This window comes from Schistocerca cancellata, chromosome 3 (assembly GCF_023864275.1).
Source record: "Schistocerca cancellata isolate TAMUIC-IGC-003103 chromosome 3, iqSchCanc2.1, whole genome shotgun sequence".
Lineage (NCBI taxonomy): Eukaryota > Metazoa > Arthropoda > Insecta > Orthoptera > Acrididae > Schistocerca > Schistocerca cancellata.
The window spans coordinates 623798458-623826324 of NC_064628.1; the positions used below are offsets into that span (position 1 = coordinate 623798458).

Sequence of the window (27867 nt, forward strand, 5' to 3'; positions counted from 1 at the left end):
GGGGAGCCGCACGGACTGTGGCTAGACGCCCCAGACCGCACGGCTGCCCCGCGCGGCCCTAGAAGGAATGTTGCACCAGTCGCATCCATGTAAACTAACAGAGACCGGAAACGTATATCATTCCTTGAAAACGACAGTCGAAAGGAATCGCAGCTGTCAGTAAATACAGGCCCTTCTCTACCACTTCCCGAGCGAACGCAAAAAGCCTACTGCAGTGGAGATGTAAAGTCGGGTACCTCACAAGTGGCCATTGCCCACAGCGCCAGTCAAGTTGCACTTCTTGTATGGGCCAAACAACACGGAAACTGGACAATACTGACTAGAGGAGGAATGTAGTGCGCTCCGAGGAGTGGCGATCTTAGCTCTGTTCAAATGATGCAAGACGTCGAATGCACCAACCGTCCCATCAAACGTCTAACACACATTGTTTGGAGGGTGTAGTTCAGGCCGGACGTGGTTCTGTAATGTTACCAGGATATTTTTCGTACCATATCTCGAACACATTCACTCAATTTACTGTAAACAGGAACCAGTACGTTTATTTCAACACACTTGGTGCCCAAGTGGTGCCCTTTCCTCCACATCTTCATGATGAGTATGTTGTGGACACCTCCGTCTTCCAAGATGCCAACAACCATTTTTACAGAGCCGTACGCTTGTGTTCCTGGTCTGAAGAACATTCAAGTACTCTTTCACACATCAATTGGCTCGCTAAATCAACCACACTTAATCTCATAGAAAACAGGGGGGACCACTTGGAACAGCGGGTGAAACGTAGCAATGAACATTCTCCAGTTTGGCAGCTATACATTATCTGAATTCAATGAGTGGCATCAGCTGTGTGGGCTCTCTTCATCGCCGAATGGTGACCATTTTTTTTCCCTGTGTGCTTCTCGAGACCTTGACACACACAATTCTACGCCGGCCGCGGTGGTCTCGCGGTTCTAGGCGCTCAGTCCGGAACCGCGCGACTGCTACGGTCGCAGGTTCGAATCCTGCCTCGGGCATGGATGTGTGTGATGTCATTAGGTTAGTTAGGTTTATGTAGTTCTGAGGTCTAGGGGACTCATAGTCCCATAGGTTGATATGAGTACAGAGCGTTCAAGTTAGAGGGTATTAGCACGCATTCCAATTTATTGTTGTTCGCGTGAGCTGCAGAACGTAATCGCTGTACTTTTGATGTTTTAAAACAACAGCAATAGTAATGAGATAAAATAGCTTTCAATTAAAAGTACAACAATAAAATAAAAATGATTAAAATTACAATACCGATAAATGTGGTTGATCAACATTATACGCAAAAAACATGCTCCCCAATACAGCAAACTATTGACGACTGTGGAAAATATAGTTCTACTAATCTGTCGTGCAACTTTTCTTCTGGATTAGATTTGTTATCATGTAGCACCCTTCTTTGTTCCAGCAACATACGATAAATAGCCCCAGTGTTTCCGCATATTTACCGGCCGCGGTGGCCGAGCGGTTCTAGGCACTTCAGTCCGGAACCGCGCGACTGCTACGGTCGCAGGTCGAATCCTGCCTCGGGCATGGGTGTGTGTGATGTCCTTAGGTTAGTTAGGTTTAAGTAGTTCTAAGCTCTAGGGGACTGGTGATCTCAGATGTTAAGTGCCATAGTGCTCAGGGCCATTTGAACCATTTTTTCCGCATATTTCATATAGAATCGAAGAATCGAACAGGCATCCTATTAAGTCCGAAGTCCCTTTTTTTTTCTTGCAACTTAATTTCATTTTCAGATCCATGTTCACATATTTTCATACCTCGTGGTATCATTTGTGCGACGGTCGAAAGTTGGTCTGCATCGGTGAAGCAGTTCCGAAACAGAATTTATTATTTCAGAATTCATTAGAATCTGCCACTCAGTTTCTTTGTTTTCCTAGTAATTTTCTAAAATTGTTGCTGTACTGTAGTGGTTGTTTCCCATTACACACTATCTTCCACGGCACTTGTCCAGTATGTGGCCTACAACACGGCAGAATTTATGCCAAAGATCATCTGCATTCTCCAGAGCTAAGTGTTATTTGCTGTCTGCTCAATTAGTTATTATTTTCGTAACACTTATTAAGCAGATTTCTGGCTTTCTCAGCCTTTGCTCCAGCACCTCTGATTACAACGATAATGCAAGATTAATGGATGTAAGTGCAGATATTTCTACTGAACAATATTTCATCAGTATTTACGTCATTTACAGACTGATAATTATAGCTATTTGGAGTACAGTCAATCAGGGCAATTTTTTACTGGTCAGGGTATCTTCGTACCACTTATCACTTTGATTTCGGTTGCTGCACCAGCTACTGGAATTATTTCGTACTGAAAGTAACTTTTATTAACTCTGTGGTTTCTAGTTGGTAATTCAATTGTCTTTCCACCTTCCTATAATTGCGCTGACTGTGAAGAGAGCCTTTGGCGACAGTGATTTAGTGATTTAAGTCAAACAGCGCCAGTTCAACAGGTGTTTTTTCTTTATTTTATATTTTTTGAGATTGGTCTAAAGAGATTCTGAATCACAGTGTAACTTTGCACCAGCACTGAAACTGAAATTTTACTCTAATAGAGCTAAGTTAGCATTCATTTTCACTTTTCCAAGCATTCAGTAACTATAGATGTAAAATGGTACAATGTCTATTGTGATCTGTAATTTATTTTATGTCCAGTATTTTTAAAAAAATGGTAAAAAGTGGTACAAAGTTACCCAATTGACTTTAGTATGTTTTTAAGTTGGTTAGTATCTCCAAGTACATGTAGCAAGAGCAAGCCATTAATCCTTATTTTCCCCTGACTGGCAGGTCACATGTTGAAGCGTGGAAAGCCAAGCGGTTAGTCTATATTGACAGGCACAGTCCACTTAATGGTGCAGTTGCGACCATGCAGAAAACATCAGGCACTAACGTTTGTGATGTGTTTGTAAGACGACTGTTTGATGCAGAGAAGAACCACTGCACACTGAGGTGTGCATATCTTAAGGTACCACACATAAAAATATCTGCAATTATACTCGTTTTAATACACGCTACTTTCACTGAATCGAGGCGTTTGGGCTTATTTACTTCCAACAATTTATCGTGGACGTATTGTCTTACAAACCTCGCGAGATTTTAAAAAATTCTCGATTATTCTTTACTCTCAGTTGTTCACTTTTAGTTGTATGACATATTTTGATCTCTTTGGATCATCTTCAGATCTAAAACAAAGAAAAATTATACACGGAAGAGCCAAGGAAAATGGTATAGGCATGCGTATTCAAATACAGAGACTTGTAAACAGGCAGATCTCTTTGGATCATCTTCAGATCTAAAACAAAGAAAAATTATACACGGAAGAGCAAGGAAAATGGTATAGGCATGCGTATTCAAATACAGAGATATGTAAACAGGCAGAATACGGCGCTGCGGTCGGCAACGCCTATATAAGACAACAAGTGTCTGGCGCAGTTGTTAGATCGGTTACCGATGCTACAATGACAGGTTATCAAGATTAAATTGAGTTTGAACGTGGTGTTATAGCCGGCGTGCGAGCGATGGGACACACCTCTGAGGTAGCGATGACGTGGGGATTTTCTCGTACGACCGTTTGACGAGTGTACCGTGAATACCAGGAATCAGGAAAAACATAAGATCACCGACATTGCTGCGGCCGGAAAAAGATCCTGCAAGAACGTGACCAACGACGACTTAAGAGAATCTTTCACGGTGACAGAAGTGCAGCCCTTCCGCAGATTGCTGCAGATCTCAATGCTGGGACATCAACATGTCAGCGTGCGAAACATTCAAGGTACATCATTGATATGGGCTTTTGGAGCCGAAGGCCCACTCGTGTAGCCTTAATGACTTCAAGACACAAAGCTTTACGCCTCGCCTGGGCCCATCAAAACCAACATTGGACTGTTGATGACTGGAAACCTGTTGCTGGTCAGACGAGTCTCGTTTCAAATTTTATCGAGAGGATGGACTTGTACAGGGTTATTACAAATGATTGAAGCGATTTCACAGCTCTACAATAACTTTATTATTTGAGATATTTTCAAAATGCTTTGCACACATGTACAAAAACTCAAAAAGTTTTTTTAGGCATTCACAAATGTTCGATATGTGCCCCTTTAGTGATTCGGCAGATATCAAGCCGTTAATCAAGTTCCGCCCACACTCGGCGCAGCATGTCCCCATCAATGAGTTCGAAAGCATCGTTGATGCGAGCTCGCAGTTCTGGCACGTTTCTTGGTAGAGGAGGTTTAAACACTGAATCTTTCACATAACCCCACAGAAAGAAATCGCATGGGGTTAAGTCGGGAGAGCGTGGAGGCCATGACATGAATTGCTGATCATGATCTCCACCACGACCGATTTATCGGTTTTCCAATCTCCTGTTTAGGAAATGACGAACATCATGATGGAAGTGCGGTGGAGCACCATCCTGTTGAAAGATGAAGTCGGCGCTGTCGGTCTCCAGTTGTGGCATGAACCAATTTTCCGCGGGCTACGCGTGAAACTTGCCCGCACGCGTTCAACCGTTTCTTCGCTGACTGCAGGCCGACCCGTTGATTTCCCCTTACAGAGGCATCCAGAAGCTTTAAACTGCGCATACCATCGCCGAATGGAGTTAGCAGTTGGTGGATCTTTGTTGAACTTCGTCCTGAAGTGTCGTTGCACTGTTATGACTGACTGATGTGAATGCATTTCAAGCACGACATACGCTGTCCCCATTTTGTCTCACTGCGCTCTCGAGCGCTCTGGCGGCAGAAACCTGAAGTGCGGCTTCAGCCGAACAAAACTTTATGAGTTTTTCTACGTATCTGTAGTGTGTCGTGACCATAGGTCAATGAATGGAGCTACAGTCAATTTATGAAATCGCTTCAATCATTTGTAATAGCCCTGTACTGGTATGCAGACATCATAAATCCGTGGACCCTGCATGTCAGCAAGGGACTGTTCAAGCTGCTGGAGGCTCTATAATGGTGGGGGGCGTGTGCAGTTGGAGTGGTATGGGACTCCTGAGACGCCTAGATACGACTCAGACAGGTTTGATAACCGGCATACATTCAAGTCCATCGTGCATTTCGACGGACAAAGGCAATTCCAGCAGAACAATGCGGTACTCCACATGTTCAGAATTTCTACAGAGTGGCTCCAGGAACACTCTTCTAAGTCTAAACACTTCCGCTGGCCACCAAACTTCCCAGACATGAACATTATTGAGCATATCTGGGATGCCTTGCAACGTGATGTTTAGAAGAGATCTCCAACCTCTCGTACTCTTACGGAGTTATGGACAGCCCTGCAGGATTCATGGTGTCAGTTCCCTGCAGCAACGCTTTAGACATTTGTCGAGTCTATGCCACGTCGTGATGCGGCACTTCTGCGTGCTCGGTTGGGCCCTACACGATACTAGGCAGGTGTACCAGTTTCTTTGGCTCTTCAGTATATATGTACAGTTCAATATTTTAGAATAAGTAGAAAAAATTGTATCTAAATGTAGAATTAACTTAAGTGCGTGAGCAACACGTCTGAGTCAGAAGCTCATATCAGAGTACTGTGTTTTGCAACTGTGGTCAATGTCTTAAACTGGTATCTGATGTAGGTAGATGAGAGAGGAAGAGGAAAAGGAGGAAAGAGGGGTAAATACGTAGCGAGGATGACTGGTAGAGGGAAAAGGAAGCAGGCATGGGCAGCAGTAGGGACGTCATGAGTTTAACAAGAGAGGGTACTGCGCTAAATTTTAAAAATGATAATTAGATAAATATTCTCGTTAAAATATTAATAGTGTAGGACAATGGATGTGTGAGTTGTAAACGGCATAAAATAGCAAAATTATAAAGTGGAGAGAGAGGGAGTGATGCTGCACAAAAAAGGCGGGGAGGGGAGTGGAAGTGAAGTTGTAGGAATGTTGTGGGTTTAACAAGAGAAATAATCTTATACTAAAACTGCAAAAAGTCATTTATGTAAATTGTTTCCATTAAAACATTAAAACCGTAGACCAGTGGACATTTAAATTATAAAAAGCATTAAACAGTAAGTTACAAAAGTCGAAATAAAATTACGAAAACTGAATTGCTGTTTCAAATAGTAAAAGCATGAATCACTGAAAGCACAAAACCATAACGGCCTTGCTCTAATATAATTAAAAGGACACGACAGACTTCCTTCCCCAAACCAAGATTTACCTCTATCTGTTACTACCTCGTCGTCGACGGGAATTGAACCCTAATATATCTTCCTTCTCTAAGAGATCTGAAGTCGACGAAGGGTAGTTCAGCAAGGCGTTGGTGTGTCCTCAGCAGACTTCGTACCAGTTCTTTTATGTTTCTGGGACGTTGCTCCTACCGCGGCTGGAGCACACGTGGTCCGGTTGAGCAGGTCGCGCCGAGCCCGGTGTCGGCAGAAGTAGGCGTCGTCCTGCGGCCATTGTTCCCTGCTGAATTCATTACGGCGGAATTAATGTCGTCGCGGAGCCTGGGAAACCGCAGCCGGCAACAGACCGCACAATTACGAGGTGAGGCGTGCCGTTCGTTACGCAGTCACGCGACGCGGGGCCCGGGAGCACGACCGGAAGGAGACTCCCATTAGGCGACGCCCACAGCTCACGGCCACTCGCAGCTAATCATCTCTCTTACCAACATTCACCATATCGATCGGGCGAAGAGGTGTGCTGCTTGAACGCTGCGTGATGGCTGACTTAAGGTCTCCAATAGCAATGTTATTTCACGGAGAACAATAATTTGCTACGGAAGTTCTGCTGCAACACGACAGAATTAAGCTCACAGACGTACCCACGAAATACATCCTCTTAAAAGACACGTAAGTAATACTGTCTTCAGCTTGAGACCTGGAGAGAACACCGCAGTGCTTTTAATAGGCACATGGTTGTTTTGAAGGTGGTATGGCCAGACCTACCTCTGACACCTGAACTGAATTACGCAGGCAGTCGCAGCTAAACCTACACTTTAACTTCGACCCGGAAATGCGATGCAACGTGGCAGATCTCACCTTAATTATTAGTTCCAAGGGGTGAAGGAAGCGATAAGTGACGCTAAAAATCCTAGAATCAATTGAGGGTTAACTCTGGAACTTTGCACACTGACGGAAAAAAATTGCAGCACCAGGAAGGAGTTTTGCGACATAAACTACAGTTGTTAAGCGTGTTTCTACATCTTAAAGATGGTGTCTACACAAATTTCGTGCCACTCGCATACGAGTTGCAGTAGCCGCTCCACTATGAGGCTGCAAATCAGATTTGCTTTGAATACATGCTGTAACGGTCGTGACTGTTAGTTAGCTTTGAGACTGGAGGTGGTGATGGTTCAAATGGCTCTGAGCATTATGGGACTTAACAAAATGGGTCAAATGGCTCTGAGCACTATGAGACTTAACATCTGACGTCATCAGTCACCTAGAACTTAGAACTACTTAAACCTAACTAACCTCAGGGCATCACACACATCCATGCTCGAGGCAGGATTCGAACCTGCCACCGTAGCGGTCGCGCGGTTCCAGACTGAAGCGCCTAGAACCACTCGGCGACAACGGCCGGCCAGGAGGTGGTGAGTTGCTGTTAGTCAAGAATACCTTTAAGACTACAAAGACGCCATTATCAACACCTCACTGAGTTTGTACGAGGTCGAGTAATAGGACTACGAGAAGCTGTATGTTCCTTCTGCGATATTTCGGAAAGACTTGCCAGAAAAGTAGACACTGTATATGACTGCTGGCAGCGATGGTCACTAGAATGTACTGGCACAAGAGGACCGGGCTCGGGGCAGTCACGTGGCTATACCGGGAGGGAACATCATCGTGTTTGGTGTTTGGCGTATGGCTCTGTCGCATCGTAGCTGCATCTGCTGCAGCGATTAGAACAGCAACTGGCACCACCGTGACCCAATGAACTCTTACGAATCAGTTACTTCAAGGACGGCTCTGAGCCAGGCACCCTATAGCATGCATTTCACTGACCCCAAACCACCGCCATTTGCAAGTTCAGTGGTGTCAAGCGAGAGCCCATTGGAGTGCAAGCTGCAATATTTTCTATTTTTTGATGAAAGCTGGTTTTGCCTCTGTGCCAGTGATGGCCGTATGTTGGTTAGAAGGAGGCCAGTTGAGCTCCTGCAACCAACCTGTCTGCATGCTAGGGTGCTAGACGCAGTGGACCTACACATGGAGTTATGGTGTGGGGTGTGGTTTCGTATGACAGCAGGAGCACTCTCGTTGCTATCCCACGCGCTCTGACTGCAAATCTGTAGGTCAATTAGGTTATTCGAGCTCTTATGCTACCATTCATGAACAACATTCCAGTGGGTGATTTCCAACAGAATAACGCTCGCCCACGGAACAATGTTTTAACGCAACATGCTTTACATAGTATCGCCATGTTGTCTTAACCAGCTAGGTCATCAGATCTGTCTCCAGTCGAGTACATACGGAACATCATCGGACAAGTGCAGCGCCATACCCAAACAGTATTAACCGCCCGTGTACTGACCAAGTGCAACAGGCATGAAACTTCATTCCACAAACTGACATCCGGCAGCGGTACAATACAATGCATGTATGTTTGTATGCATGTGTTCAACATTCTGGCGATTACACCGGTTATTAATGCTTCAGAATTTCGCGTTTATAATGGCTTATCTCGTGCTTACATTAAACTCTGATCTTGCCATCTTAATCACTTAAATGTGTTACCTAGACAAATGCATTCCATACATTTCATTAGTCTACATTAATTATCTTTTGGTGCTGTTGTTTCTTTCCATCAGTGCCTCTTACTCTGCCATTTAACCTCCGACCTTGACTCCGTCTAAATGAGATGATTATGACAGTACTCTACCTTTTGCGAGAGTAATCAACTTGCAAACGCCTTATGGTGTTTCGTGGAGAGTACTTCGTTTACCACTCTTACTCCTCTCCTACCCTCTTCCCCCCTACCGATTGTTGATAGCCTTCCATCTGCGCTCATATCTCTCCAGTTTCACCTACTTGGTGTTTCTGCAAAATACCTGCAGAAAAGATATTTACTGGTTGACTCATCTATTAACTTAAGTTCTCGGTATTTTAATGGTAATCCACAACATGATGTATAACGCCGCTCTCGTACCATCTGCCGCTTGAGTTGCAGACCATCTCCGCAACATTTTTGCGTTTATCAAGCGAAACAGCGACGAATCGCGCATCTCTTCTTTGGGTTCTTTGTACTTTTTCTATCAATCCTATCTCGTACGAATCCCAGACTGACGAACAATAGAGAAGTATTCATAGAGCGAGGGTTTTGAAAGGTACCTCATTTGTAGGTGGACTATACTTCCTGCGGATTCTTCCAGTGCCTCTGTCTGGCATTTGTCTTCCCTGCGACTTTTTATCGTGCCGCTCCCCTTTAAGTCACTCGGTATGCATTACTCCCGGGTTATTAATGAGGTGGCTGCTTCTACTGATTGTTCTGCAGTAGTGTGATCATACAATAATGGTCCTTTTCGCCTGTTTATGAGCAATACGTTATATTTACGAGTATTTATGTGGGGAGTCAATCCCAGCGAACAATTTTGATCTTTACAGGTCTCCCTGCATTACGCTACAAATTTTCTACCGTTCCGACTTTTTGCATACAACAGGATCACTCATGAACAGCCTCAAGGAGCTTCTGACGCTAAACACTAGGTCATCTATATACAAAGGGCTCCCACAAATGATCAATTTGATTTTAAAGTTCTATTCCTTCGCAACTATTAGATGCGCCAATATGCTTGATGCATGAGTAGAAGCGCAAAGTCAGCAAATTTTCACTGTGCTCACTATTTGGCGTCACGGGCGCAATGCTTTGACAGTATGGCGACAAGGACAGAAAAGAGTTTGTATCTTGGAATATGCGGGATGTTTATCTTTTAGAACAGTGCAGCGTGCATTTAGAAGGAGTTATGGAAAAGAGCCAACATGTAAATTGAGTATTGTTCAAATGGTTCAAATGGCTCTGACCACTATGCGACTTAATTTCTGAGGTCATCAGACGCCTAGAACTTAGAACTAATTAAACCTAACTAACCTAAGGACATAACACACATCCATGCCCGAGACAGGATTCGAACCTGTGACCGTAGCGGTCGCTCGGTTCCAGACTGTAGCGCCTAGAACCGCACTGTCACTCCGGCCGGCTTTGAGCATTGTGCGTTGGTATCGAAAAACTAGGGACGCTGGTTGTGTCTGTAAACAGAAAAGTACCGGTCGACTAAGTGTTCGAGATGCAACTGTGGAGAGAGTGAGGGAAGGTTTCGTACAGAACCCAAAAAAATAAAAGGATCGTGCAAACCATGAAGTTGGAATACTGCAGCATACTGTTTAAAAGATTTTGCAACTGCGGTTTAATTTTAGAGCGGAAAGTTGCAGCTCGTGCAACAATTAAAGCAAGAAGATAATGGGCGGCGCCTTCAATTTGCAACACAATGCAGAAAGCACTTGAGGACGAGCATTTTGCCTCCAAGCTATATTCAGCGACAAAACAACCTTCCATTTGCCTTGAGAGGTTAATGGCCACGATGTGAGTGTGGGAGCACTGAAAATCCTCAAGAAATTGTAGCGCATAAACGAGATTCGCAGAAGGTTAATGTTTTCTGTGCAGTGTCACGGACGAAGCTGCATTGACCGTTTATATTCTGCGAGAAGACTGTGAAGAGTACCTCTTACCTTGGTGTGTGCAGTTGTGGTCGTTTCCGCAATTGACTGCTGAGTTCGAGAATTTCATCTTCTAACAAGACGGGGCACCCTCTCATTAGAGAATCGACTTCATTGCTACCTAAACGATAAACCTCCGCATTGTTGAACTGGGCGCTGTGGTGAATACGATGTGGCTCCATTCCCTTGTTCCCGCAGGTCGCCTGACCTAATGCCTTGTGACTTTTCGTTTGAGGGTGTAAAGACCGGATTTACGTACCCCCCACTACAAATAACGCTGGAACAACTCAGAGAATGCATCAGTGCTGGTGCGATGACCAGTGAAATGATATTTCTATATAAAGTGAGGAACGAACTTGACTACCGCTTGGACGTGTGTCGTGGGACCGGACGACCACTTATAGAACATTTGTAGAGTGCAAAATGCAAACTTCGGAAGGTCACAGATGTATTCATGCATGAATCATATTTGCATATGCGATACTTTGGAAAATTTATGGCTTTGAAAACTAATGAACCACTTCTAATATATCTGTATTGGGAAAACTAATGGTTCCATAACACTCCCTCGGCGTACGCCCGAAATTACTTTCATGTCTGAAGATTTTTCCAAAGAACGTCATATTTTTTCCGTTATTGTGAAATCTTCAGAAGGAAGGAAAAACTAGTTTTAAATTGATCGTTTCCATAGTCACATTTTCAAGTTAAATGTAACTGTAGCAAATAATCAGTATTAACCCACTAAGAGTTGCATGACGCCCCAACACAATATGTCTGCCCCCATAAAAAGTGCCATATTTATCTTCTACGAATTTGTTTATATTTTAGTTAAAGATCTTAATTATTTTCGTAATATAATATAATATTATGTAATAGGTTCGACTTAATTTCCACAGCACAGAAGATGATTGCAATTGAAGTATGAACATAAGTTATTCTTGAAATAAGAAATGCAGTTGCCGACCTCTGTATGCGAAATGAAATTGTTTAATACATTGCAACATGAAGCGTTCATGATACCTAATGGCTATATTGCTCAATTATGTAACTAAAACTGGTAATAGCTTAACGTACTGTGACCTACATACCATATGATCTCAGTAATGTAAAATTCTCCATTCAAATCGGAGGTATAACGAATACTGTATTAAAACAAAGTTTAAAAGTGTGGTTTTCGTACTCTATACAGAGGCTTTCACCTTAGTCATTTAAGTTTTTAATCAACACTGTGAGAATAATCTTCACCTCTCATTAGCAAACTGCGTTCTCAATCGACTTCTTTTATCTCTTGTTGTTGTTAACTGTTCATTTGTTCCACAAATTATTTGCGCGATTTTAGGCGGAATCATGAGAAACGATTCGGAGTACTGAATGTGTGTGCTTGATTCGTTTGTGTGTGTGGCGGCATACTGGCCACTTACAGAAACTACATATCACAGGAGCTTAAATTTAATGAACATAAGGATATTAATCTTTCTGGCTACTCATTTTACAAGTGGAGCACAAATGTAACAACAAAGTAAATACGAGGGTTGGAACTTTGATAGTGGTAACTATTTATTTACAGCACGTACAAAATAGATACGTGTTTCAAAGTTTTACTGACCTTCAAGGCAGTCACCAGCATTGTGTATAACCTGACGAATTTGTAACAGTTCTGAAGCGAATGCTGTGAAGTGTTTCCTTCAGTTTGGAAATCGAGTTGAACTCACAAGGAATTAAGTCAGGGGAGCGCAGTAGGTGGTATAGCATTTAGCAGCCCTATCAGGCAAAAATGGTTCAAATGGCTCTGAGCACTATGCGACTTAACTTCTGAGGTCATCAGTCGCCTAGAACGTAGAACTAATTAAACCTAACTAACCTAAGGACATCACACACATCCATGCCCGAGGCAGGATTCGAACCTGCGACCGTAGCGGTCACGCCGTTCCAGACTGAAGCGCCTAGAACCGCACGGCCACACCGACCGGCACCATCAGTCAAAGTAATCAGTAACAGTAACATTGTCCTGCAAAATGATGGTCAGGTCCTGCGCAAAGTGTCATCACTTCTGTCTCTATGCTGTTCATTTTTTTGGAACACAACCTACGACCAGCTTAGAGACAGAAGTGATGACACTTTCTGCAGGACCTGACCATTAGTTTGCAGGACAATGCTCAAGCACGTATAGTGCCGGCTGTTACTGATTTGTTTGACTGATGGGGCTGCTAAGTGCTATTCCAGCTACTGCACTCACCTTACTTAAGCCGTCGTAAGTTCAACTCGATTCCTAAACTGAAGGAAGCACTTCACGGCATTCACTTCAGAACTGCTACAAATTCGTCGGGCAATAGACCGCGCCACTCGAATTGTCCACACAACTGGCACTGCTAAAAGTATCCTACGACTTCCACGTCGCTGGCGACGGGTTATACACAATGCTGCTGACTATTTTGAAGGTCAGTAAAACTTTGAAACACGTATCTATTTTGTACGAGCTGTAAATAAATAGTTGACACTATTAAAATTCCAACCCTCGTATCTTTGTCCACGAATGATATATAAAAAAAACAGTGTTTAGTTAAATATTCTTCTACCGAATACAAGGAGTCGCTCAGATATAATGATTTGATTATATTTTAACACTGATTTTCTACATTTGACATTTTATATTTCGGGAGGAAATGATCAAAGATTTGTGTGGCAGCATATTGATTCTGTTTTTGGGCCATTAGCAGTGGGAGATGGAAGGTAATTTTTTCTTTTCGTATTATAGCTATTCTTCTCAAGTTAAGAGAGATAATGACATATATGAAGGGACAATAAGACTAACTCTCTGAGCAGACGCCTCCAGTAATGAATATGGATAAATACGTGTAATTATCATTGCTCACTTTTGCGCAACCAATACTTCGTGCCTAATTTACGAGTTATCTCAGAAAGATACGCCGTAAGATACTAAGGAATAGAATAGAGCAAAATGTATTAAGATGTTGATCTCGTTGTGCCTAAAACTAGAAGTTGAACGGAAAACTAAAATTACTGAACTGAGCTGTTTGAGAAGCTGTTCAATTTTTCGTCATTATGTACACTCAGGAATTGGGACATTTTACACTGACACCCGTTCATTCAATACATTAATTGTAGTTGTTGTTTCCTTTGTTACACGAACATAAATGTACCATGTTCTACTGAAATTAAGGAAGACCAGTCTGCAGCGAACAATTATCTTTGAAAACCATTATTAACAATTTCTTCTTTTACTGTCTTTAAGTCGATTGATTATATTCATTATAACACTTGCGTCATTTTCAAGAGTACCCACATTCCTTCACTTGTTGTAAGTAGGTCTTTCCCAAATACAGGGTGTTTCAGTGTCAACAGCAGAAACTCATACGGATGAAAGTATGCTATAATAGAGTAAAAAAGTGTTCCAGAAAACATAGATCCGCAAACTAGTCGTTTGTGAAATAACTGTGAATGTATTGTTACGAACCGGCACCGGCTTTAGTATAAAATGTTTTCCTAGTTAGTATAAATATATTTCAAATATATTAAGTCACAATTTAATTGAGGTCAAATTTCACACACAGCATACCGTAACAAGAAATAAAATACTGCTTCTGAGCGTTACATGCTATAATTCCTGCATTTCTTCTCGCAAATGTGTTGTTCTCGTATTTCGATGCGAAACTGCGGTCGTCTCTGCAGTGAACCACAAATTCTTTCAAATACCCCCTTATCTTCTCGTAAATCTTGACAAGACTATAGAACTTTCTGGCAGAATGCCTCAACTGTATCGACAGGTGTGTGGTACACTTCACATTAGAGGTGGCCCCAGACACAAAATCCTAATCAGTGCTCGTCAAACTGCGCTCCACGGGTCGCATGCTGCCCGAATCAAGTATTTGTGCGGTCCGTGGTTCTCAGCTGTAATTTATAACAACATGCATCCAGCAACTAACAGCCGAAACCAAACGCGTCAACTAACATTAACGGCTTCTTAAGTGTAGTTTTTCTGCTCAGTAACAAGCAGGACGCTATATATTTTAAGACGTGATTCATTTTAATTGACACTGCGGGGGGGGGGGGGGGGCGGTTGGGTTGGGTTTTTTGGGGGAAGAGACCAAACAGCGAGGTCATCGGTCTCATCGGATTAAGGAAGGACAGGGAAAGAAGTCGGCCGTGCCCTTTCAAAGGAGCCATCCCGGCATTTGCCTGCAGCGATTTAGGGAAATCACGGAAAACCTAAATCAGGATGGCCGGAAGCGGGATTGAGCCATCGTCCTCCTGAATGCGAGTCCAGTGTGCTAACCACTGCGTCACCTCGGTCGGTGATACTGGTGAATTAAGCTATGAGCACAATGCGATGAGTAAAAGAAAGATGACATTCAAAACATTTTGTAAACATTTGTGATTGTATCTCATATTGCATAACGCATTAAAATGTAAGTGCAATTACTCCTATTAATCAATCAATCATCTGCTCACACAGGCAACATAACACCGCTTCATCACACAGTTACAGTGCCACAACTTTGGGGTCACTGAGGGTAGGAGCAATCTGGAACATAGAACAGCCAACATGAAGAGTGTTGATGAACGTCGCATGGCGGTCAGTGGACAGCTTATTGCGTCATTACTATAACTAGGCTATTAGGGGCTCGTAACATACTAAGTCATGTAGGTTACCAATTAACAAGAAGATCTGTACATATGCGGCCCAAGGTGCTGCCGCGGAATGTCAGTATTGGCTCTTGAGCCATGGAGGTCGACGACCACTGATCCAGATAATTGAGGTCAGAACATCTTGGTGGTTAAGGTACAGGCACTGTTCGACCAATTCATCTTGTACCATAACTACTGCTCAGATAACTGACGTGCTGCTACGGCTGAGTGCTGTATCTGTCCTGTAAGCATGATCTGATTGCATTTCCACTTATTGGCAGTGTTCAGTTCTGTATCCAACACCACGTAGGTTACCGTTTCGTCTGCGCAACGAGTAAGGCAAAAAGGTGTTTACAACGACTGAAATCAATGGCGGCTCATAACACACATTCGCAGTTACCTCGGAAACAACTCATTTGCTGACAAATGTTTGCTAGGACGTTTTCGTTTTTGCTACTTTACAGAACTTCAAAAAGTATGACCTGATTTTAGAACTCCATATTTATTGATAAAAACGTACTAAAAACATGGGATACATAGCAAGATACAACATCATAAAGTTTTAGCTATGCTATTACAAATGCTGTATGCATCCAACAGCAGCAGCAGCACAGGCAACATCTAGACGATAGATAAATTCGCCATAAACCTTACACAGTGTATCTGCTTTTATGGAAGTTATGGTGGATGTTATTCTGTTCTTCACTTCTTCTGTGTCACAAGGTAAAGGGGATACGAGCACACATTCCTTCACATATCCACACAAGAAAAAATCCTGTGGGGCCAAGAATGCATGGCAGTGTCTCGGAGCCCTGTGAACACTATCCAGAGTTGAGGCAGTGTCATTGAGAAACTGACGGACGTTGTTGTTTCAGTGTATTGGAGCTCCACCCTGTTGAAAAATTAAGTCATGGGAGTCCTCCTTAAGTTGTTGAAGAAGCCAATTCTGCAGCTCATTCCAGTCACTGTGTTTTCCTCAATAAATAAGAGACCGTACACATTTTCAGGAGAAACGGCGCAAAAAGCGTTCACTTTCGCTGAGTCTCTTTCGTGCTCGATAACGTCATGAGGATTCCTGAGTACCCACATGCGCACATTATGTCGATTTATTTTAGTGCTAACATTAAATGTGACTTCATCACTGAAAATTAACTGTGGTAAAAAGGTATCGTCTTCCATGTCCTCTAGCACACCACCGCTGAAGTCAACCCGTTTCCTTTTACCACCCACCAGAAGATATGGCACTAATTGTATTCTGTCTGGTTTATAGATGTGGTGCTACAGAAGAATGCTGAAGATTGGATCGGTAGAACACATAGCTAATGAGGAAGTATTGAATAGAACTGGAGAGAAGAGAAATTTGTGGCACAACTTGACTAGAAGAAGGGATCGGTTGGTAGGACATGTTCTGAGGCATCAAGGGATCACCAATTTAGTATTGGAGGGCAACGTGGAGAGTAAAATCGTAGAGGGAGACCAAGAGATGAGTACACTTAACAGATTCAGAAGGATGAAGGTTGCAGAAGTACTGGGAGATGAAGAAGCTTGCACAGGACAGAGTAGCATGGACAGCTGCATCAAACCAGTCTCTGGACTGAAGACCACAACAACAACAACAACAACAACAACAACATGGTTCATAGACCAAATGACGCAGTATCACCCGCCAGACTGTCGTATGTGCCATTGCCAGTTCTCTGCTTCCACTACAAGTAGACTTTCGTGGAAAGGTTCGACGAATTTTTTCCGTCATGCCATCAAAAGTGCGAGACCGACCTGGAGTCTTACCTTTGCACAATCACCTTGTCTCTTCAAATTGGCGATACAAACGGAGACTGTTTTTGCGTGCAGGCTGATCAATGCCAAAAGTAGCTGGACTGAAATCACTGTCTCACTCTTTGCAAACTGCAGCACGCGGAACGCCTTCTGTTGAGCGGACGCCATCTGACTACAAACTGAGAAGACGCATTGAGTGATACCTAACGGCGATTTTCTGAAACTCTAGGCCACAGCCATTCAAACAACACACATCTCACTGTCGGCAAGTCCCATGTTTCGTAATTATTAACGTCCAAAATCAGGTAATTATTTCTGAAACACCCTGTGAATCTAACAGCGTCAGTTTTGGCTATTAATTGCTAATCACCCTGTGTAAGGTAGACGAGTGCATCTCCCTGTGGTTCCCTTTGGTGATTTCTCCGCAGGAACAAGAGTTTATCTTCTTCCCGCATAGTTTGCTTTGTTCAACACCGCTCTTTTCGTTACCTGTGTTACGTATGGTTGTCGCAGTTCAGTTCAATAATGGTTCAAATGGCTCTGAGCACTATGGGACTTAACATCTATGGTCATCAGTCCCCTAGAACTACTTAATCCTAACTAACCTAAGGACATCACACAACACCCAGTCATCACGAGGCAGAGAAAATCCCTGACCCGCCGGGAATCGAACCCGGGAACCCGGGCGTGGGAAGCGAGAACGCTACCGCACGACCACGAGCTGCGGACCGCAGTACAGTAACGCACAGTTGTTGAAGTAGTTCAACGTTTGTGTTTCAGTCTGAGGCAGACCTGGACTTGGAGCAGCTGAACAACACGCGGCGCGCAGCTGTGGACCTGGTGTTCTTCAACCGGGTGCCCAAGGTGGGCAGCCAGACGTTCATGGAGCTGCTTCGCAGGCTCGCACTGCGCAACGGCTTCGCCTTCCACCGTGACCAGATACAGCGCGTCGAGACCATCCGGCTGGCGCCGCCAGACCAGGTCAGCTGCCTGCACTACTAATCAAACTAAGTACACCGGACAAAAACTCCTTACTCCCCGGAGACATTACGCTAATAACACCTTCTCTAGCCTTGATAATGGCCTCAATGTGGCGAAGAAGACACACAACAGGTTTCTTCAAGTATGTCATATCAAGCTCAGACCACTCACTGGTGACCAAATCCCGTACAGCTACGTAATAAGGTGGATGTTGATTGCTACGTTTCACCCGTTGTTCCTGTGTCTTATTTTCACCGTACCTGTAATAAGCAATAACGGATATAAGATTGAAGGGTTCATTCACATTTTAGACTGTTTGTTTTGGTATTCCAGCGGAGCTAGCGTGGGTAATACAGTCATTCGTTGTAAGTTACATTACTTTTAAGATAATGTTTAACACCGTCCCTTGCAACTGTTACATTAGGTAGCAAACAAATTCATTTAACAATATCATTAGTCACGTCTACAGATCTTTATATTTCTGTGTTTAATATTCTCCACATCACTTAAAACTACCGCGCTAATAGGCCGTGGTCGATGTATAAAACTTTCTCCTAGCATTTTCTCTCCGACTGCCGGAAACATCTTCGGAGGTAAAGTGGCGAACTGCAACCAGAACTCGAAGGAGCGCCGAATATATAGGCAGTGTAGAGGGAACCACAATCCATCACGTGACATGAGATTATCTCTGGTAGTGCCAACATTTTCCACAGAAGTAATCGATCGTCATTCTTAGGTTGCAATGTTGACATCCTAATTTTGTCTAAATCAACACCTTCCTCTTTTCTGATAATATTATATCTCAACAGTCTCTCTATACATACGAGCATAATAATGCGATGTTCTCGATATGACACTCGTCTCATTGAATTTTATTTCAATATCACCCTCTTGCTAAAGATGTTCCGCTACGGCCGATTTATCCGTATGTCCCAGGAGGCAATTCCTCTTGTGTTCAGCCAGACGGGTGTTAACACACCAGTCTACAACTACAAGAAATTTTGTTTACATTCGGAGTAGCCAAAGGATGTCGTATATCTTTTGCTGATCTTAAATTCTTATATCTTTCTGCTGTGTCTGAAGGAAGTTTCCACACCAAACTTGCTCAACACATTCCCAATGCGATATGTGATCGTACTGATGAATGGGAGGAAAACTTTCCCTTGGGGCGGCCGTCGTTCTTCGTTATTCCTGATTCTCTCCCTAGGTCGAAGTGCTCGATATATCTCCTTGTTAGAAGAACTATTCTTCTTGAATGTCGACCGTGGATGTTCAAGGTCATCTTTTAAATATGTCGGTTCACAGATGTTGTGCGCCCCATTCACCAAGGTAGCTTTACTGTATACCCTACGGCCCAAAGTCCCGTATCCTCGCTTGTCAACAGACATATCCAAGAAATATCGTAGATGTTCAAGGTCATCTTTTAAATATGTCGGTTCACAGATGTTGTGCGCCCCATTCACCAAGGTAGCTTTACTGTATACCCTACGGCCCAAAGTCCCGTATCCTCGCTTGTCAACAGACATATCCAAGAAATTCAGTTTGCCATTATTCCCCGTCTCCATAAAAAAACTGTATTTTTGGGTTGGGGAGGGGGGGTTTGGGTTTTGGGGGGGGGTTGGGTTTTGGGTTGTTTGAGGGAAGAGACCACACAGCGAGGTCATCGGTCTCAGCGGATTAGGGAAGGACAGGGAAGGAAGTCGGCCGTGCCATTTCGAAGGAACCATTCCGGCATTTGCCTGGAGCGATTCAGGGAAATCACGGAAAACCAAAATCTGGATGTCCGGACGCGGGTTCAAATGGTTCAAATGGCTCTGAGCGCTATGGGACTTAACACCTGTGGTCATCAGTCCCCTAGAACTTAGAACTACTTAAACCTAACTAACCTAAGGACATCACACACATCCATGCTCGAGGCAGGATTCGAACCTGCGACCGTAGCAGTCGCGCGGTTCCGGACTGAGCGCCTAGAACCGCTAGACCACCCCGGACGCGGGGTTGAACCGTCGTCCTAACGAATGCGAATCCAGTGTGCTAACCACTGCGCCACATCGCTCAGTATATTTTTGGGTTGATGCTATTGAGATGAATCAGGGAGGCCCCCGATTCCTCTGCATCGTGTGTCCATACTACAAAAGTATCACCGACATACCGGTACCACCTGGCTGGTCTTTTACTGGCAGTCTGCAACGCCTGTTGTTCAAAGTTCTCCGTAAACAAATTGGCTACAGCGGGACTAAGAAGACTGTCCATGGCCAACCCCGCCAATGCGTTCATAAAAATCCTTATTGAATAACGCAATAATATCAGCTGGGAAAATATCCGCTATACATGAGATAGCTTTCTTCACTGGAATCATGGTAAATAACGACAAAATATCAAAAATAACCAGGATATCACCTTGGTCCACGTACATTTCTTTTAATTTGTCAATGAAACGATATGAATTTTTAATATGGTTGTCAGTTTCAGCAACGTAAGGTTGCAGCAATGAGGCAAGGTGTCTAGCTAATTTGTGTGTGGGAGTCCCTATAACACTCACAACAGCTCTGAAAGGAATCTGTGGTTTGTGCGCTTTGGGTAGTCCATAGAGTCTAAGCGGGTACGCTTCCGCTTTGCAGAGTAGCTCCTTACCGTCAAAGGAGAGTGAAGACGCTTTTACCAATCAATTAGTAATTTTAAAAATCTTTGTAATTGGATCATTCTGAAATTTTTTCTAGTGGTGAAATCCATACTATTATTGATTGGATCATTCTGAAATTTTTTCTAGTGGTGAAATCCATACTATTATTGATCTTTTGATAACCTAACAGTAATTTGTCGCAGGCACAAACTTTTACTTTACTTTTCCGTGTCCAGATCAAATTTTATTTTTCCAATAGTTAGCCACCGCTACGGCTTTGTCGTTGGCTTGTAGCAGGTCACTAAAACTGCAGGGCTCCGGCAGTAGTCGGCACATGAGCAGATGTGCCTCGTCTTGTACCTCTCCGCATCCGCAAACAACGTCGTCATCGTTAGTCAGCAGTCCCCACTTGCACAGATTAGTTTTGCATCTGGGTACACCAGCCCTCAGCCTATTTAATGTTCTCCACACTGTATAAGGAAGTTTGTTTCCAGGTGCCATTTACTCTTTTGGTATTATGTGCAGTGCGGTTTGTTCATTCTCCCAGGCAGGCACAAAGGAAGGTGCTGAGGCATATAAATGCAGATAAAAACATTGTCGTTCTTATCACAGACAATTGTAATGCCACGTTCCTGACGAGTAGTAAGAGCTATGAAAAGGCCAGTAATATTTCGGATCCCACCAATTATAAAAAGACAGAGGATTTTAAAAATCACTAATCGATTGGTGAAAGCGTCTTCACTCTCCTTTGACGATAAAAAGGTGCTCTGCAAAACGGAAGCGTACCCGCCTAGACTCTATCGATCCCACCCACGGTGCACGAACCACAGATTTCTTTGAGGGCTATTGTGAGTGTTATAGGGTCTCCCTCCCACGAATTAGCTACACACCTTGCCTCATTGCTGCAACCTTATGTTGCTGAAACTGACAGTCATATTAAAAATTCATATCGTTTCATTGACAAATTAAAAGAAATGCACATGGGACAAGGTGATATCCTCGTTAGTTTTGATGATGTGTCGTTATTTACCATGATTCCAGTGAATGAAGCTATCTCATGTATAGCGGATATTTTCCAGCAGATATTATTGCGTTATTCAGATACTGCCCCACCACGATCTATTTTCATTACAATTATGATTTTTATGAACACATTGGCGGGGTTGGCTATGGGCAGTTCTCTTAGACCGGCTGTGACCAATTTGTTTATGGAGAACTTTGAACAACAGGCGTTGCAGACTGCCTGTAAAAGACCAGTCAGGTGGTACCTCTATGTTGATGATACTTTCGTAGTATGGACACACGATGCAGAAGAATAGGATACCTTCCTGATACATCTCAACAGTATCAATCCAAAAATACAATTTGTTATGGAGACGGAGAATAATGGCCAGCTGAATTTCTTGGATGTGTTTCTTCTCAAGGGAGGGGAGGGGAAGTTGTGCCATAGAGTATACAGTAAAGCCAAGCATAGTGACCGTTACCTGCATTAAGATTCTAATCACCATCCCAGACAAAAATTAGGTGTGATTAAAACCTTGGTGGACAGAGCACACAAAATGTGTGAACCGACTTATTGAAATGGTGAACTTGAATATCTACCGTCGACATTCAAGAAGAATGGTTATTCTAACAAGGAGATAGATCGAGCACTTCGACTTAGGGAGAGAATCAGGATCGCCGAGAACCGACGGGCGGCCAAAGACAAAGTTTCCTTCCATTCATCATTACAATTACAGATCGCATTGGGCAAGTGTTGAGCAAGTACGGTGTGGAAATTACGTTCAGACCCACCAGGAAAATAAAAGAATGTTTAAGATCAGCAAATGATATACGACATCCTTCGGCTACACCAGGTGTATATAAAATTCCTTGTAGCTGTGGACTGGTTTATATAGGTACCATAAGAAGAAGTGTTAACATTGGTCTGGTTGAAGACAAGAGGAATTGTCGCCTTGGACGTACAGATAAATCGGCGGTAGCGGAACACCTTTACCAAGAGAGTGGTCATTAAATAAAATTTACTGAGACGAGTGTCATGTCGAAAACATCGCACTATCATGCTCGTATGTATAGAGAGGCTATTGAGTTTTTTAAACACCGTGATAAATTTAACAGAAAAGAGGAAGGTGCTCAATTAGATAAAATTTGGATGGCAAAATCGCACCGTAAGAATGGCAAACGATTTCATTCAATCGAGAATGTTAGCACAGTCAGAGATAATCTCGTTGCCGACGTCACGTGATGGGCTGTTGTGCCCTCTACACTGCCCATATATTCGACGCTCCCTCAAGTTCTGGTTGCAGTTCGCCACTTTCCTTCTAAAATGTCTCCCGCAGTCAGAATGTTTTATACATTGACCACGGCCTATTAGCTCGGAAGTTTTAAGCGGTGTCAGTACCAGGTGTGAAAGCTCACATTGCTTAATGTTCTCCATTAAGAATGCATTATGCTAAGAGAACATTGAATTGTAGTTCATGCTCGTGATATCCTATTGTTCAAGTATTGTTCGTCAGCACCTAACTGAAGCCTTCTGTCAGTTTTAAACAAACTGGATAAAAGAGGATAAACGTCATAGCGTAGAATAAGAGGACGTTTATATCACACTTTGGCAAAGCTTAGACATTAGATATTTTTATTCTTCTCCCTGAAAAACGCAGAAATAAAACTGTAGACCTAAATGTTCTGTAGACCTAAATGTTCCAGCATCGCTTTGTTTCCCGTAAGCATCAAAATAATTGTTACGAATAAACCCACCGCGGTACTGAATGCTGTGCAGCAGCATTGTAGGAACGAAACGCTATAAGGAAATTAGATAAGCGGAGCAGAGAAGAATGGGGAATCATTCTAGCCGTGATACTGGTCAAAGCCGGGAAAATCCACTGACATAAGTTGCTCTGATAGAGAGAATTTGTTACAGACCGGCACCTTGAGACGAGATACTCGGAAACGGTGAAGTTGCTCGGCTGTTCGCTATCTATGGAAAGTGGTTGGAGGATGTTGAGACCATGAGTAGGCGACAAGGTGTTTTACATCTGCGGCAGAATGTGGAGGCCGGAGGCTTGCCGACCCTGTACAACAACGTAGACGAAGATCTTTGGCGAATCTGTCGACAGAGGTCAGTGCTGGTACAGGTGTTCCGGGGCACACTGTTAAGCTCAAATTACTGAACATGTGGCCCCACAGAAGACGATCCCTACATCCCAGCTGCATCGCCAGTTACGATTACACTGATTACACGATGAACGAGAATGGACTGTGGATCGGTGGAAACGTGTCCGCTTGTCGTATAAATCACGTTTCTTGCTACACCTAGTCGGAGGTCACGTCTTGATACGCCGTCATCTGGGCGAACACCACTGCTCGAAACATGCATCATGCCACAGACGCAAACAGATAGGTGTAGTATTATCCTGCGAGGGATACAGACCTAGGCTTTCAAGGGCCTGTGGTAATAATCGGAGGCACCATAGCTGTGAACTACATGAACATTATTGTGAATCACCTGCAGCCCTTTGCGCTTGATGTCTTCCCCAAAGACGAGGGGTATCTATCAGCTAGTTAACTGTCCATATGACAAAATCAGAATCGTGCTACAGTAGTTTGAAGAGCATGTTAGTGAAGTAACGTTGATGTCTTAGCCACAAAATTCGCCTGATCTGAACGCAATGTGGGACGCTATTGGACGTCATTTCCACAAACCACTGGCCGATAGTTTACGAGAACTGCGTGAGCTGCACATAGACATCTGGTGTCACATACTTCCGGAAATCTACCAAAGACATGTCGAATCCACGACAGTCAGAACCGCTGCTGAAGTGCGTTCAGAGGTTAAGCAATAAGCTATTAAGCAAGGGGTCACAATCTTTTGGGTCAGCGGTGTATATGATGACAATCATTCACTTCTTGTAAGATAATATAACATAATGTTTGTAGTTTTTGAACAGAGAGTCAGAATGGGCAAGATGAATAACTGAAACAGAATTTGCATCCACATTACCTAAGCAGTTGAAACATTCCAAATATTGGGGGTTGGGTTGTTCGGGGGAGGAGACCAGACAGCGATGTCATCGGTCTCATCGGATTAGGAAAGGGAGTCGGCCGTGCCCTTTCAAAGGAATCATCTCGGCATTTACCTGGAGCGACTTATGGAAATCACGGAAAACCTAAATCAGGATGACCTGACGCGGGATTGAACCGTCGTCCTCCCGAATGCGAGACCAGTGTGCTAGCCACTGCACCCCCTGCTAGGTTTCAAATATTGCATAGGGTGCGGAGGCAGTTGTCAATCGCTGTTTTGATGAAATAATCGACTTTGAATTTTTCACTTTTCACAATCTTATAATTCTCCCATATAATTCCAGTCACCTGTCTTACGATTTTCGCTTAAGTTGCAACTCAGACGCAAAAAGAAAAAGCTGGGCTTCTCAGTGAATGACCCGTAGACACATTTTTTTTTAAACTATAATCCAGTTAGGCCCATGCATTTTCCTTTGTATCCATCGTGTATTATAGTTATGTAGTGTGATTTCGGAGGGTAAAGTATTGACAATCGTACAGCATTTTCTTCTTTAACAACTGCAATACGAAATAAATGGAAGGGCTTACGTGGCAAATTTAGGAGTGCCTTGACTTCCACTGCTTGGCGCTCAGCTCCGCACTATTATCAAAGCTGATTAAAGTTGAGAGGCACACTTTTCATTATTCGCTGCCCCTATCGAGGTTCTTACCATTTATCACAGCTCCATCGCAAACGCTCCCCTAGTCACAATAGACTGTTGGTGCCCTGAAAGGGTCTGCGGAGGCGATGCGACGTCTTTCTGTCAAACAGTTGTGGTCATCTTGTGCGTTCTCTTTGCGACACTGCAAATCCAGTCCGTCCACTGTTCACCTGGGAAACCAGAATTCTTGTGTAATCTCCGATATGCTATGACCCATGTATCTTACCCCGATTATCATCATATGTTCAAAGTCGGTTAATTTGCGACGTGTTGCCATGCTCACTACGCACCTATCTGTAACAGACTGCTCAGATATCGTGGCTGCATACGCGCCATATGCCGCATCACCTACAGCATTTGGGCGTCAGACATGGCCCGTTTTCGAATGGGGCAAGATTACATTTGACCTCTCAGTTTATAACCAAAACTATAGAAGAAAAAAAATGGAACGGGCATCAGATTCAAAGATAAAGCTGTGCTCGACTCAAAGGTTAGTTTGAACACAACAGACTTTTACTAGACGTGGTCCTTTAGAGATAGCTTCCTCCGACCTTTCAACTGATTTACCCAGCCAGATGTAGGGGTGCTTGCAGTTTTATGTAGTTTCTGTACGACGGCATAGCTTGGCATTTGTAACCTTAAAAAATAATTGCCACAGATTAAAACAGCGATAAGTGACATAAATTTTGGTACCGACAGGATATGCAACCAAGGACCTATGGATTTTTGGTCTGGCTTTTATCAAAAGAGGCACATTTCAAATTAGAAACGCAACGAAACTTCTTGGCAGATTAATACCTTGTGCCGGACCGGGATTCGAACCGGGTACCTTTGTCTTAAGCGGGCAAGTGCTCTACCACGGGACTGATGACCTCAGATGTTGAGTCCCATAGTGCTCAGAGCCATTTTCTCTACCACTTGAGCTACCCGAACACGACTCAGGAACCGTCCTCATAGTTTTACTTCAGCCAATATCTCATCTCGTATCTAAACTTCACAGAAGTTCTCCCGCGAAACTAACAGAATTAGCACCCGTGGAAGAAGGGACATTGCGCAGACATGGCTTAACCACAGCCTGTGGGACTGTTTCCAGAATGAATTTTCATTTTGCAGCGAGGTGTGCACTGATATAAAACTTCCTGGCAGATGAAAAGTGTATGCGCTACTGGACTCGAAGCCCAGTTTTAATCCGCCAGAAAGGTTCATATCAGCGCACTCTCCGCTGCAAAGTGAAAATTTCATTTCAGAATTATGATGTTTTAAGATCAGAGGCTCTCTACATAAAGATCTTCTCGATCGGATGTGACCTCATATAGTAAATTGGTGAATCAACGTTTCTATCTACATTGTAGGTGACCTTCATCAAGTTATGTAGTACAGTTAGAACGACAGCACTCATATACTAAGGTCTCTCCTGCCACAAAAATGTCGTAAAAGGAGAGTAATAAAATTCGTTGTCTAAGTTGACGTCGGTAGAAAAAAGGAGCGTAGTAACGTTCGTTATACGCATATCCGTAATAGAGATTATGATGCCTGTGGTTCTTTATTAATAGTATTACTTCTGAACGTTGTACCAGTCAACATTTTCAAATCAAAGGGGACGAGCCTTCCTGATGCCGCTGCCATTGATTTCAGTAGCGGTTAGGACAAATCAGAAAGTTGTGTGGTTTCTAAGGAAATGTTTACGACCGCCCTTGATGGGGTATCCTCACGAGTGCATTCTAAGTGTATACATAGCTACTGCTACAGCCAAGACGACCGAAGTCTGCACTAAACATCAAGTAGTGAAGGGAGACGAAAATTTAATAGTCATGGGTGATTGGAATTCGAGAGTAGCAAAAGGGAGAAAAGGAAACATAGTAGGTGAATATGGATTAGGGGAGAGAAATGAAAGAGGAAGCCGTCTGTTGGAATTTTGCACAGAGCATAACTTAATCATAGCTAAAACGTGGTGCAAGTATCATAAAAGAAGGTTGTATACATGGAAGAATCCTGGAGATACTAAAAGGTATCAGATAGATTACATAATGGTAAGACAGAGATTTAGGAACCAGGTTTTAAATTGTAAGACATTTCCAGGGGCAGATGTGGACTCTGACCTCAATCTATTGGTTACGAACCGTAGATTAAAACTGAAGAAACTGCAAAAAGGTGGGAATTTAAGTAGATGGGACCTGGATAAACTGACTAAACCAGAGGTTGTACAGAGTTTCAGGGAGAGCATAAGGGAACAATTGACAGTAATGGCGGAAATAAATACTATAGAAAAAGAATGGGTAGCTCTGAGGGATGAAGTAGTGAAGGCAGCAGAGGATCAAGTAGGTAAAAAGACGAGGTCTAGGAAAAATCCTTGGGTAACAGAAGAAATATTGAATTTAATTGATGAAAGGAGAAAATATAAAAACGCAGTAAATGAAGCAGGCAAAAAGGAATACAAACGTCTCAAAAA

The 27867-nt window shown here is 43.3% G+C and overlaps 1 protein-coding gene across 1 annotated transcript in view; it reads left to right on the forward strand.

Moving 5' to 3' along the window:
* The window catches only part of LOC126175538 (heparan sulfate 2-O-sulfotransferase pipe), a 273615-nt gene that overhangs the window by 194834 nt on the left and 50914 nt on the right, over positions 1 to 27867 (forward strand). The window contains exon 4 of the mRNA XM_049922371.1: positions 17874 to 18074. Within this exon, the coding sequence (XP_049778328.1) occupies positions 17874 to 18074 (201 nt within the window). The remainder of the gene's footprint in view (positions 1 to 17873; positions 18075 to 27867) is intronic.